Source organism: Furipterus horrens, unplaced genomic scaffold, assembly GCF_987537825.1.
Source record: "Furipterus horrens unplaced genomic scaffold, mFurHor1.1.pri manual_scaffold_4, whole genome shotgun sequence".
Classification (NCBI taxonomy): Eukaryota; Metazoa; Chordata; class Mammalia; order Chiroptera; family Furipteridae; genus Furipterus; species Furipterus horrens.
The window spans coordinates 116354400-116369002 of NW_028327174.1; the positions used below are offsets into that span (position 1 = coordinate 116354400).

The window sequence follows — 14603 nt, forward strand, 5'->3', positions numbered from 1 at the left end:
GCCACGGGGGACTGTGCATGGTCTTCTGCGTGTCCAGTGGGCCCTCCCTGCACCCATTGGGGCACCGATCTTATGTCTGTTGGGGTGTGTCCCAGGGGCACCTGGACGCGCGGCCACCCGCACCCTATGCGTGCCTGCGTGACCCTAGGGGAGGGTTGCAGAGTGGGCTAGCGCACTTCTGTACCTGCGCTCCTCAAGAATGTCCTATCACCCCCAAACTTGCCCCACTCTCCACAGTTCACGAGAGAAAAATACAAAGGAAAAATTACATTTTCTCTTGCACAGCAGCACGCTGTCTCCCGTCTTTTAGCGCCAATGCCACCTGGTCGAGTCCCGTCTCTGCCAGCGGGCAGAGATCTGCTTTCCTCCCGACTCCTCTCCAGGGTAGCCTGTGGTCGCCAAAAAGCCTTTGTGTCCTTCCAACCACAGCTCGGGCAGCTGCCCCAGTCAGGAGTCCCGTTTCGTCCCTTCTTCCTCCTCTATCCTCACTAAACAGGTTGTTCCCAGATGGTTTTTCTCTAATCCAGCAGTGCCAAGGCTCAACTCCTGCCAGTGTCCAGCTGCTCACCGAGATGTTCTGTCTGCAATTAGTCCAAACTACAGATGGGTTTCGGGAGCCTGAGAGTGCAGCCTCCCCTCACTCCTCTGCCATCTTCCTTACCCTGATCTGTTGATGACGGCCATTCCAACCACTGTGAGGTGGTAACGCATTGTGGTTTTAATTTGCATCTCTCTGATGGCTAATGATGTTGAGCATCCATTAATATTTCTATGGACCCTCTGTATGTCCTCCTTGGAGAAGTGTCTGTTCAGGTCCTTTGCCCATTTTTTAATTGGATTGCTTGTCTTCCTAGTGTTGAGTCATATGAGCTCTTTATATGTTTTGGAGATCAAACCCTTGTCCGAGGTATCTGGCAAATGTGTTTTCCTGTACGATTGGTTCCCTTTTCAATTTGCTGTTATTTTCTTTAGCTGTGCAGAAGCTTTTTAATTGATGTAGTCCCATTTATTTATTCTCTCCTTTATATCCCTTGCCCTAAGATATATTGACAAAAATATTGGTGCAGGGGATATCAGAAATTTTACTGCCTGTTTCCCTCTAGGATTTTTATGGTGTTGCGACTTATAGTTAAGTGTTTTATCCTTATGTTTATTTTGGTGTATGGTGTAATTGGTGATCTAATATCATTTTTTTGCATGTACCTGTCCAGATCTTCCAACATCATTTATTGAAGAGATTATTTTATGCTCTTACCCCTTTGTCAATTATTAATTAACCATAGAGACCTGGGTTTATTTCTGGACTCTATTCTGTTCCATTGATCTATATGTCTGTTCTTATGCCACTACCAACCTGTTTTGATTACAGTGGCCTTGTAGTATAGTTTGATATCAGGTTTTGTGATCCCTCCTATTTTGTCCTTCTTTCTTAAGATTGCTGATGCTATTCAGGGTTGTTTTTGATTCGACATAAATTTTTGAAATATTTGTTCCAGAGCTGTGAAACATGTCATTGGTATTTTAATAGGGATTTTATTGAATCTGTAGATTGCTTTGGGTAGTATGGACATTTTAATGGTGTCAGTTCTTCCCATCCATGAACATGGTATATGCTTCCATTTATTTGTGTCTTCCTTAATTTGTTTCTTCAGAGGTCTGTAATTTTCTGAGTACAGGTCTTTTACCTCCTTGGTTAAGTTTATTTGTAGGTGCTTTATTTTTCTTGTGGCTATAGTAAATAGGATTTGTTTCCAGTTCCTATCTCTGATATTTTATTATTGTTGTACAGAAATGCCTTTGATTTCTGAACATTGACTTTGTATCCCATTGTTTTGCCAAATTCACTTATTAGGTCAAGTAGTTTTTGGGTGAGCTTATAGGGTTTTCTGTGTACACTATCATGTCATCTGCAAATAATGACAGTTTTACTTCCTCCTTTCCAATTTGGATGCCTTTTGTTTGTTTTCCTTGTCTGACCACTGTGGCTAGAACTCCCAATACTATATTCAATGAAGTGGTGAAAGTGGACACCTTTGTCTGTTCCTGTTCTTAAAGGGAAAGCTTTTAGTTTTTTTCCATTGAGTATGATATTGGCTGTAGATTTCTCGTATATGGTCTTTATTATGTTGAGGTATGTTCTCTGCTCTCACTCTGCTGAGCATTTTTATCATAAATGGGTGCTGAACTTTACCAAGTGCTTTTTCAGCGTCTGTTGATATAATCATGTGATTTTTGTATTTGGTTTGGTTTATGTGGTGTATTACGTTTATTGATTTGTGAATATTGCACCATCCTTGCATCCCTGGGATGAATGCCACTTGAGCATGGGGTATGATCTTTTTAACGTGTTGCTGGATCCAGTTTGCCAATATTTTGTTGTGGATTTTTCATCTATGTTCATCAGTGATATTGGCCTGCATTTTTCTTTCTTTGTGGTGTTTTTACCTGGTTTTGGAATTAAGATAATACTGCCCTCACAAAAAGAGTTTGAGAGTCTTTTTGTCTTCTTGAATTTTTTTGAAATAGTTTGAGAAGAATAGGAGTTAGCTTTTCCATAAATGTTTGGTAAAATTCACCTGTGAAGCTGCCCAGCGCAGGGCTTTTGTGTGCTGGGGTTTTTTGATTACTGATTCAATTTCACTAGCTGTTACGAGTCTATTCAGACTTTCTGCTTCTTCTTGATTCAGTTTTGGAAGATAATATGTTTCTAGAAATTTGTCCATTTTGCCCAAGTTGTCAAATTTCTTGGATTATTGTTATTCTTAGTAATATCTGAAAGTCCTTTGCATTTCTGTGTATTGGTTATAATTTCTCCTCTTTGGTTCCTCATTTTATATATTTGAGTCCTCTTTTTTTCTTGATGAGTCTAGTTTACAGGCTTGTTGATTTTGTTTATATTTTCAAAGAACCAGCTCCTGGTTTTATCGATCCTTTGAATTGTTCTTTTGGTCTCTATGTCATTGAATTCTGCTCTGATCTTGATTACTTTCTTCCTTCTACTCATGCTGGGCTTTGTTGTTTTTCCTGTAGCTCTTTTACATGTAGGGTTAGGTTGTTTATTTGAGATTTTTCTATCTTTTTTATGTAGACCTGTATTGCTATGAACTTCCCTCTCAGGACTGCCTTTGCTGTGTCCCATAGGTTTTGGGCTGTTGTGTGTTTATTTTCATTTGTTACCAGAAACTTTTTGACTTCTTCCTTGATTTCATTGTTAAACCATTCATTGTTTAATAGCATGTTATTTAGTCTCTGTGAACTTGAGTGTTTTATAGAGTTTTTTCCTTGAGGTTGGTTTCTAGTTTCAAGCCATTTTTGATCCAAAAGAAATGCTTGATATGATTTCAGTTTTTTTGAATTTCTTGAGGCTTATTTTGTGTTCTACCATGTGGTGTATATTTGTGAATGTTGCATGTGCCTTTGAGAAGAATGTATATTTTGCTTCTTTGGGGTGAAATTTTCTGTGTATATCAATTAAGTCCAGTTGATCTAGAGTGTCATTCAGTGCTACAGTATCCTTATTGATACTTAGTTTGGAAGATCTACCCATTGTTGACAGTGGGGTGTTAAAATCCCCTACTATGTTGTTGTCGACGTCTTTCTTGAAGTCCTCCAAGACTTTCCTTACATACTTAGGTATGCCTATATGTGCATATATGTTTACAAGGGTTATATCTTTTTGATGGATTCTTCTCTAAGTATTAGGAAGTGTTTTTCTCTGTCTTTTTCTCAGTTTTGTTTGAAGTCTATTTTGTCTGATATAAGTATTGCTACACCGTCTTTATTTTCATGTCCATTTGTTTGGAATTTTTTTTTCCGTCCCTTCACTTTTAGTCTGAGGTGAGTCTCTTATAGACAGCATATATACAGGTCATGTTTTCTTATCCATTCAGCTACCCTATGTCTTTTGATTGGAGCATTTAATCCATTTACATTTAAGGTTATTTTGATAGGTACTTGTTCATTGTCATTTTTCCCCTTTGTACCTGTGTTCCTCTCTCTCTTTCTTCATCTTCTTAAAGCAGACCCTTTAGCATCTCTTGCAATGCTGGTTTGGTGGATATGTACTCTTTTAGCCTTTTGTCTGGAAAGCTCCTTATCTTATCTCTAACGAGAGCCTTGCTGGGTAGAGTAGTCTTAGTTGCAGGCCTTTGCTTTTCATTTCTTAAAATATTTCTTGCAATTTCCTTCTGGCTTGTAGTGTGTCTATTGAGAAATCAGCTGATAGCCTTATTGAAGCTCCTTTGTATGTTATTAGCTGTTTCACTCTTGCTGCTTTTAGGATTCTCTCTATGTCTTTGAATATTTCCATTTTAATTATGTTGTGTCTTGAAGTGGGCCTGTTGGGGTTCATCTTCATTGGGACCCTCTGTGCTTCCTGGACTTGCGTGAGTCTTTCTCTCATCAAGTTAGGGAAGTTTTCTGTCATTAGTTTTTCAAAGAGGTTTTCTATCCTTTGCTCCACTTCTTTTCCTTCTGGAATTCCTATGATACAGATATTATTACATTTCATGTTGTCCTGCAGTTCTCTTAAAACCTCTTCATTCTTGTTCAGTCTTTTTTATTTTGTTGCACTGTCTGCGAATTTTTTTCTATTTTGTCCTCCAGCTCGCTGATCTGATATTCCGCTTCCTCTAGCCTGCTTTTAATTCCTTCTACTGTGTTCTTCAATTCAGAAATTGTGTTCTTCATTTCCTCCTGGCTCTTATTGATAGCTTCTGTGTCCTTTTTCATGCTGGTGTAATTCTCAGTAAGTTCCTTGTAGTTTCCCTGGAGTTCTTTGTACGTTTCTTTGAACTCGCTGATCTCATTGATCTTCCCCATAATCCATGTTTTGAATTCTATGTCTGATAGTTTGCTTTCTTACTATTTCATTTAGCATTCTTTCTGGGGATTCTTCCTTTCCAATCAATGGGGATTTGTTACCCCATCTCCCCAGTTTTTGACTGTTCTTGTTTGTTTCTGCTTCTTAGATTGACCTGCACCTCCTAGATCTGCCCCTGGTGGCGTCTGGGCCTAGGCAGCTTGTTGGAGACTACCAGAGATCTACTGCCTTTGTCTGTCTCCTTTAGTTGTTAATCTATTCAATCTGTGATCAGCCCTCAGGCTTAAGGACGGAGGTTGGGCATTTTAATTCCTGTAGGCAGGACTTTTGCTTCCCCTCAGGCTGATGCCACTTGGAGGGGAATGGTCTGCCTGCAGTATGGGGAATGAGTCAGCACTGGGACCTGTTCATCTGTTCCCTTAGTTTTCCCCTCAAAGCCACTGCCCCAAATTCTTTCCAAGCGTTTTCTAGTCCTCTTTGCCCTCCCTGCACTTGAACCCAGGGTAAGTTGGTGCCAAAATATTTTCGTATGTGATCCGCTTAAGAGCTGTTTTTCTCCAGCTGTTTCTGTCAGGCCAGCAAGAAATTCTGTGGCTTTTCACTTTTCACAGCTGGATACTATTTTACTTTCCACTCTGTTGCTGTAGGCTGGGAAGCCCAGCTATGGGTTTAGACCCTGCCCTTCTCACGGGGAACCCCCAACTGCTGAGCTGTTTCTCAGTCCCTTCAGCTGCCACCTGTTGGAGCCCAGCCACCCTTTCACATGTCTGCACTTCCTACCAGTAACATTGTGATGAAGTGGCCTTTTCCGTCTCTCTGTGGTTATAAGAGTTTTCTCCAGCTAGTGTTCAGTTGGTTATTCTGGATGACTTCTCCACAATTAAGTTGAAAGGCCAAACTGGTCATGAGAGAAGTTAGTGTAACTTCCACTTACTCCTCTGCCATCTTGGATCCACTTACTTGGGAGATTTGATGTTTCACCAAAAAACTCTGGAAGAGACATGATGCATGAGCAAGCACATTGTCGTGATGAAGCTGCCAATCACCAGTTTGCCCATAGCTGCAGCCTTCTGAATCATCCAAATAGTTTCCATGGAGGAATGTTCAAGTTTAAAGCAAAATTTGATGCAGGTTCATTGCTTTACTAGCTCAGTTATTTTGAATGCAATGGCCACGCAGTACACATGCTTACCTCAACAACATCTACCTTCCCCACTGACTAGTACAATGAAGTGTTCATTGTTCATACAGTGAAGTGGTCATTGTTCATGCATGTGTATCCCAGTCCATTCTCTTTGGCTGCTAGGTTATATCGATGTCATACAAACCATTCTTGTTATATTAACAGTGGTTGGACTTTCTCAAAGCAGACTTTATATTTCCTCCTACTTAGCCCCGTTTAGAGGATCTCGTGGAAGTTTAATCTGCAAGATTCAGAGTTCTGCCCTGTGTTAAACAGATAGAGTCAACAGTCCAGTATTGCTTCTCATGACAAAATATAACAGCAGAGAACTGTGGCCTTCAAATTAGAGATGCCACTGATGGTGAAATGCATGGTATTCGTGTATTTCCCAGAAAGAGAAAATGACTGTGAGTAGACTGAGATGCCACCCATAGTAAATGTGTGCTGACTTCTGAGAAGTGAAAATGTCATAAAAGTGTGTTTCTTAGAATAGAATCAATATGATAGTTTTGTGAGGGAAGTGCAAACAATGGTATATAAATGTTCAGGCATGCTTTTTTTATCTGTCATGTTCACATTAACAAATGTATGTTGGTCATCCTTCTTAAAAAAGCATTCCTTTTTTAAGAATGTTGACAAGGCCCTTTAAACCCCAATTTGGTTCTTCTCTGTTCCTTCCAGAGATAGAGCTGCCTGCTTTGCTATTCAGAAAGGATTACAGGCATCACGTAGTGACATTAAGTTATTTGAGCATAATGATATGACTGACCTGGAGCGACTACTGAAAGAACAAGAGATCGAAGATCAAAAGGTATGATTCTTTTGAAGAAAATTAAACAGTTCTTTTGTACTTCCTAACTAGCTAAATTATATATGAAATGGTAATTTGTCATGAAAACTTGCCTGCAGATCACATTTGGTTATTAAGGATGTTCCTGCTTATTTAATGTACTTCATGTTATAAAGCTAAATCTGATTGTAAATTGCCTCGTCAGTGCTGTAATTATATATGGCAAATTTGGAAGGACGTAATCAGACAGCTTTCTCAAAGGGAGAGAGAAAAACAGCCTGCACTTTGGGGTAGGGGATATGCACTTTCAACTCTACAGAAATAGCTCCAGATCTCATTAGCATGTTAATGAGCTGTACCTATTGAATTCAAAATAGGTTAATTTTTATCTGAATAAATCATGTAGCAATTAACTGGAAAAAACAATAACAGTAGATCTTAATTTATGAACTTATGAACAAAGTGAGAGTCTTTCTCCCCACCCCACCTTTGTGCTACAGCTCTGAGTGACTGAGAAACAACATCCTCAAACTTGGTTTCCTGCCACCTTGCAGCCCATTTACACTTTTTCTTCCCCTTGGGGAGTGGCACTTGTTCCTTTGTGTTCGATTAGCAGAGGAAATGTGTTCAGAGCATTGCTATTAGAATTATCATGTTTTCTTCGGATGACATAGATGAAAAAGGTTGTTCTAGCCTGTGCTTCTGCAGGAACCATTGTATGTGAACTATATTAGGAATCTGGTCACCACAGCCTTAGTCTCAATAACACTTTCAAGTGGGCTTTTCCCATACAGCTCATTCATTACTAGAGGAACTGATAAAAATGCTCATCATATCCCTTAATTATGTGTTGGTTTTTGTTTTTCCAGATATTTGCATTAATCCTTTAAGATTTTGTTTAGATGACAGCCTAAGAGCAGCTCTTAATGAATATACACATTCTGTGATGAATTTTCATCAGTGATGGATATGCATAGACTCTCACTATTTAATGCTAGATATGCTGCACACCAGTGTTTATAGGCACACAGTTGAGGAAAGTCTTAAAGTTGAAAGTATCCCATTGATCACTTTTTCTTCTACTTATTGTAAAAAGATGTCCCTTATACTGACATAGTAATAGAATGGTACCAGATTGAAGAGCACTGCATTGGTAAGTATTACTACTAGCCAGTCTGCTGTAGAGTTTATTTTGCCAAGTTAGTACTGTACAATTTATCAGTGTATGGTGTGACTAGCTAATTTGTTAAATTCTTTTCGTATTTTTCCATTCCTCAAGAGTTCTACATTGAATATTTTAAAACACTAAATAAAATCCTTCATTGTTAAAAGGCAAGAAGAGGCAGGGTGCACCATGTCCTCATGTGGGACCCCGAGCAGATCTTTGGCCCTTGTTATGTAGTCAGAGTGGAGATGACCAAGCACAGTCAGTGATGGACACCTTTGCATGCTTAAACAGACGCTTTTCTGAGTGTTAGGCCCTAGGTTTTAAAATACCCCTTAAAACATAGCTCCAGTATTTGAGTTTCTAGTTGTTCATCAGAGAGAAGCTTAGAAGCAAGAAACTTTTGAGTAGGAAGCTGGTGGTAAACTCTGTTTGTGGACCTTAGTTTTTTTCAGCCCAGCACACTTGAAATATCTACACATTCAGCAGTGGGACTTGGAGTCTCTGGGGTGCAGGGAAGGTGTGTGTTGTCTGAAAAAGTCCCTCCACACCACCAACTTCCAACATCACCAGATGAGGATATTGTCAAGTTTTACTTAACCCAGAAGTGAGGAGTAAGGAAGGAAAAGGGTTTTATCTGTTTTTTGGTAAATAAAGTAAATAAAGCAAGGCTTCTCTGTTTTTTAACTTTTTGTTATAGAAAATTCCAAGCACATTGAAAGGAAACACAATAGTATAATGAAGTCCCCATACTCTTTTCCTAGCTTATTATCAACATTCTGCCATTCTTGTATCATCTGAACCTCCATCTGACTCAGCACTACATCTCAATGATGATGATGATGATGATATATTTTAGGTACAATAAAATTTACAGACACCGAAATGCATAAATTCTAGCCATACAGTGTTGACCAATGGTTAGACCCATGGAATCCGGCTATCATGGCCCCTATCATGACATCAACCATCTGTCATTCCAGAAAGCTTCCTGGGCCCCTTACCAGTCATTCTGGGTTTGGAGGGTTTTGTTTGTGTTATAATATTCTCAGAGCGCCTAAGCCAGCGGTTCTCAACCTGTGGGTTGAGACCATTTCACAGGGGTCGCCTAAGACAATCGGAAAACACATATATAATTACATACTGTTTTTGTGATTAATCACTATGCTTTAGTTATGGTTGGGGGTCACCACAACATGAGGAACTGTATTAAAGGGTCGTGGCATAAGGAAGGTTGAGAGCCACTGGCCTAAGCTGTGTGTGTGTAAGATCTCCTAGTGATTGTATGAACTGAAAAACATGTCTGAGAGGAGAAAACAGTATTCTTCCTCTCATAATAGCACGATCTCAAACCTGAGCTTGAAATTCATTCACTGTCTGTTTATTTTGATGAATAAATCTTGTAACAGATTTTATATTTGGAGTTAATAAAATTTCAAATGCCTGTTTGTTTTTTCTTTTCTTTTAAAGAATCCTCGCAAGGCCCGTGTAACTCGACGTTTCATTGTAGTCGAAGGGTTGTATATGAATACTGGAACCATTTGTCCTCTTCCAGAATTGGTAAGCAACCAGATTATTTATTATTTTAGTATTCAGAATATTTGGCCCTTTGTCTTTTGTTTATGACCACTTTGAATGTAGTCTACATTGCTTTACACAATAAGTATCATAAGCACATTCTAATCATACCAGGAAAGTAGATCAACATTAAATGCCTACTCGGCCTTTAAAGAGTAATCAAGGCACAACTTTTTAAAACCAACTTTGTGGAAAGACAGTTCCTTCATGCCCTTGCATAGTCAGTACCCCCAAACCTGGCCCAAAGCCACCATTGATCTTTTTGTTCCTATAGTTTTGCTTTTGTAGAATTTCATATAAATAAAATTATACAATATGTATTTTGTAAAACTTAGCTTTTTAACAGAGAAAGGCAATATACTCTTTAGAAACCGTGACTATTGAAATTTTTTAATTGAGGTGAAATTTCCATAACAAAATTAGCTATTTTAAAGTATACAGTGTAGTGGCATTTAGTACATACACAGTGTTGTGCAACTATCAACTATCTAGCTCTAAAACCTCTTCATCACTCCAAAGAAGACGCCTTTACCCAGTAAGCAGTTACTCCCCATTTTCCCTCTCCCTTAGCCTTGAACAACCACCAGTCTGCTTTCTCTCTATGTGGATTTACCTATTCTGGATATTTCCGTAAATGGAATCATCCTAATAGATATCATGTACAATAGTACCCCCTCATCCGTGGGGGACACATTCCAAGACCCCAAGTGAATGCCTGAAACTGCAGATAGTATCAAACTATATATATACAATGGTTTTCCCATAAATGTATACATAAAATTGTTGGGGACCCCTGACCTACTGAGATCCCTTGGTGTTGCGGATGAAATGAAGATTTCCCAGGCAGCTTGTGCTAGGGGAGAGAAGGCAGGCAAACGGCTGAGAGACAGATGCCTCAATTGCCTTCCTCCAGGGTCTTTCTTGAGTACAGTAAGCTTAAGGGCATATAGCTGATTACAGAAAATAGATATTGTTCAGGGATAACAATTGAAGGAACATTGAGATCTCCCTCAGGTCAGGGTGTGCTGGACACAAAGACTTCATTCAGATGGCCGTAAAATAGGGAGGGTGAGGTCATTTTGAGTTTAAGTTAAAACCTCTGCTGCTGGTATGATAAAGTGATCAAGCGAGGTAAAAGAACAGGGCAAGTTTCAAAGGACATAAAGCATTTTCTCCTGGCCTGATTCCCACTGGGGCCCACTGGCTATAGTATCGAGACACGTATGCACCCAACTTTCCCGGTTTTCTGGTCAGGTCTTAGAGGCTTTGTTTCCTTTGCCTGGCCTGCATGGGGCTCCAAGTCTCAATACTTTCCCAGAGACCCTGACATAAAATAAAGACTTAATTTGTAAGGTAGGCACAGTGAAAGATTAACAATAGCTAATAAGAGAACACATAATAATGTACTATAATAAAACTTACGTGAATGTGGTCCCTTATTTCAGGGTGTCCCTTGCTGAAGTCTTCATATAGGCTTAGTGCTTTCTGGTGCAACATGTTGCCATCAGTTGGACTACATTTTCTGTTCATGTCTTCCACCCACAAATTTAATGTCTTTTCTATCTTAACTACGCACTTATGCACTGTGACCATAACTTTCGCAGTTTGAGGTAGAAGAGCAGAACTAGCATGAATTTCTTTTTCCTTCCCAATTTCACAGATAGAGGATTCATTCTTACCATAGATTGCAGAAACCTCAGCATGATTTTGTTTTTTTCTTAACTCGAGAACTTTTACCTTTTGATTTAAAGGAAGCGCTTAATGGCTTCTCTTTGGCACATCTGAATTGCCTACATCACCACTCTTGCACTTTGGGGTCATTACTAAGTAAAATAAGGGTTACTTGAGCATAGTCATTTGCACTACTTCCACAGTATCGTAACAGAACCCACGGGCTGCTCCTATTGAAACAGAACCCACAGGCTGTTCAGTTATCAGGGGCCCAATTGCCCGCCGCCAGAAGCATAACTCTCAATACTAGAGTTTAGTGAAAAGAAAAAGAATTATTTATTTAATAGTTATATAGATTTAGATTATTTGCAGATTTCTGCTGTTAAGTCTTATTTTTTTTAAAACACCCACAAACACATAGTTCTGCCTCCCCATACCAAACCAGGCTAGTTTTAGAAAAGTCAGAGATACAGTCTTCCTACTTCCGAGACACAGTTCAGCTTTACCGGCAGCTCCTAATCATTCAATCTTGATTGGGGAGGTTTTGCCTGTGTTGTGGTGCCCGCCAGCTCTTGATGCAGAACCGCATGGAGTTCCCAGCCTCCTTGTAAACTGCATGGAGTTCTCCCTTTCCTTTCCAAACTGCATGAAATTCTCCCTTTCCTTTCAAAGCCGCATGGTGTTCTCCTAGGCAAAATGTCTGCCACCTATTTTTAAACCCCTGACTGCATCTTCTAATGCAGTGGGTGTGGTAACCAGTTCTGACCATTCACAGAACCTTGCACAGGCTCTGTATGCTCTTCCTGCACCATTCCAAGGTCAAAACCCCTCCCATCTTCTTGGGGCCTTGAAAGAACCAAAGCCATTTGCATAACTGAGAACCAAAGCTACTAGCCATAGTCATGCAAAGGCATCTTAAAAGCTGTTCCTTTTTCCCCATGCCCCAACCCTCAGGCTCTGGGGATTTTTAGAAACTCCCACTCTGTAACAAGTATATCTGATAACTGGGACAGATACTAAGTATTTATATACTGCATGGATACCTGGACAAAGGATGGTTCAGGTCCTGGGCAGGAGGGAATGAAGAGCATGAGATTTCATCACACTACTCAGAAGGGCACACAGTTTAAAACTTATGAATTGTTTAGTGAGTTGTTTATTTCTGGGATTTTCCAGTTAACACATTCAGACCAAATGAAACCACAGAGAATGCGAACTAAGGCTAAGGGGAGGCTATTGCAATACATGACCTTTTGCGTCTTAGCTTAAAGCTTTCCTACTCCTCCTAGTTTATAAGCATGGATCAGTACTTTATTCCTTTTTAATGCTAAGTAAGATTCCATTTTGTTTATCTGATGATGAATATTTGGGTTGTTTCCACCTTTGGGCTGTTGTGAATAGCACTGCTATGAACATTTGTGTACAAGTATTTGTTTGAATACCTGTTTTCAGTTTTTCTGTGTATATATTGTAGGAAACAAGAACATAGTGACTCCCAAACCAGGAGAAAGTCATTAGTAACAAAGGGCAAATTAATTAAAGGGTCTCTGAGAAGTGAGCTGACAGCATTGGCATATTCACAAATCACAATAGGGGCATTTAGATGAATGCGTTAGATTGTAACTCCGGAGTATCCGGTCATGGAGAAACCGGGAAGGAGAGGGGAGGGGGAGCTAATCGCTCTCATTTTAGGGTGGAGAAGATAATCACTTTAGGGCGGCAATTTTAGGGTGGAGAGGATAATCACTTTAGGGTGGCAATTTCAGGGTGGGGAAGCCAAGACTATAAAACCAGGTTCCTTTGTCTACTTGGCACACGCATTCTCCTGTCTGTGGGGGTGCGCCCGGCTCTGCAGACCCATGAATAAAGGCCTCACTTTACTGCTTAAGTCCTGTGTCCCAGTTTTTATTGTGAGCGTTTCTCACATATATCTAGCAGTGTAATTTCATATGGTAGTTTTATGTTTAACTTACTGAGGAACTACCATATTGTTTTTCACAGTGGCTGTGCCATTATGTTGATATTGTAACAGAACCTCTGGGCTGCTCTGATTGAAACAGAACCCACAAGCCATTTAGTTAGGGGACCGATTGCCCGCCACCAGAATTATAACTCCCAATACCAGAGTTTAGTGAAAAGAAAAAGAATTGTTTATTTGCACAGTTTTGTCTCCCCCTCCCAGACCTGGACAGTCTTAGGAAAGTTGGAAACACCGTTTCCCTACTTCCTAGGCACAGTTCAGCTTTACCAGTAGCTGCCAATCACTCAGTTCTGATTGGGGAGGTCCTTTCTGCGCTGTGGTGCCCTCCAGCTCTCAATGCAGGACCGCCTGGATTCTCAGCCTCCTTGTAAACTGCCTTCTTCCTGTAAACCGCATGGATCTCCTCTCCTTCTCAAAACTGCATGGCGAGAGCCTCTTAAAGCGGCCTGGAGAGCCCTCTCAAAACCGCATGGAGAACTCAGCTTTAATCCGCATGGAGAAGGCCCCTTCACCAAGCCGCATGGAGGGGGTGCGAGAGGGAAAGCGAGCCAGAGCGAGAGCGAGCCAGAGCAAGAGCGAGAGCGAGCGAGCGAGAGAGCAAGAGAGAGAGGAAGAACGCGAGACCGAGAGCCAGAGAGAGCGTGAGACCCAGTGAGAGAGAGTCCGAGTGAGCAAGTCCCAGATAAAATGTCCACAGCTGCTTATATATCCCTGACTGTGTCCTCTGACACAGTGGGTGTTGCAACCAGTTCTGACCATTCACAGAACCCTATGCAGGCTCTGTAGGCTCCTTCCTACAATCCCACAGTTCAAGGCTCCTCCCATCTTTTTGGGCCTTGGAATTATCGATTCCATTTGCATAACAAAGACACTAGCAACTAGCCCCAGGCATGCAAAGGCATCTCAAAAGCTGCTTCCTTTTTCCCATCCCCCAGCCACAAACTCTGGGATTTGTTTTTGGACACTCCTGTTTCTGTAACAATATTACATTGGTTGCTCTTCCTCTATTGAACCACCCTTGCATTTAACCATTGGAATTGGAATCTATGAGTCCATCAATTGAATAAGGATTTAAAATAAGGCTTTCATATCTTATTTTTAAAGTTTTTCACTATGTTTGCGAAAAATACATCCACGACATCAGTGAAGGAGGTGTATTTGTTTTTCTCTTTGTTTTCATGAGTGTCGAAGACTGTTAGAATAATGAGAGGAGGTAGGGGGTCAAAATATGGTATAACTGCATTTTATAGGGATACGACAGTAGGGCAGTACTGATGGGCAAGTGTACCGCCAAGCAATGAAACAAAACACCTAAAGTATAAGGACAGATCAAGTGTATGGAGGTGTTGAGTATGGAGAGATTATAGGATACAAAATAGGATTTGACTGTGGGATTCCTCTTTTCTTTCACTG

General features: G+C 40.4%; 1 protein-coding gene across 2 annotated transcripts in view; it reads left to right on the plus strand.

Annotated features, from left to right (window-relative positions):
• Positions 1-14603, plus strand: part of SPTLC1 (serine palmitoyltransferase long chain base subunit 1) — a 108456-nt gene that overhangs the window by 70436 nt on the left and 23417 nt on the right. For both annotated transcript variants that reach the window (XM_090273967.1, XM_090273968.1), the window contains 2 exons: positions 6687-6816; positions 9431-9520. In XM_090273967.1, the coding sequence (XP_090130093.1) occupies positions 6687-6816; positions 9431-9520 (220 nt within the window). The remainder of the gene's footprint in view (positions 1-6686; positions 6817-9430; positions 9521-14603) is intronic.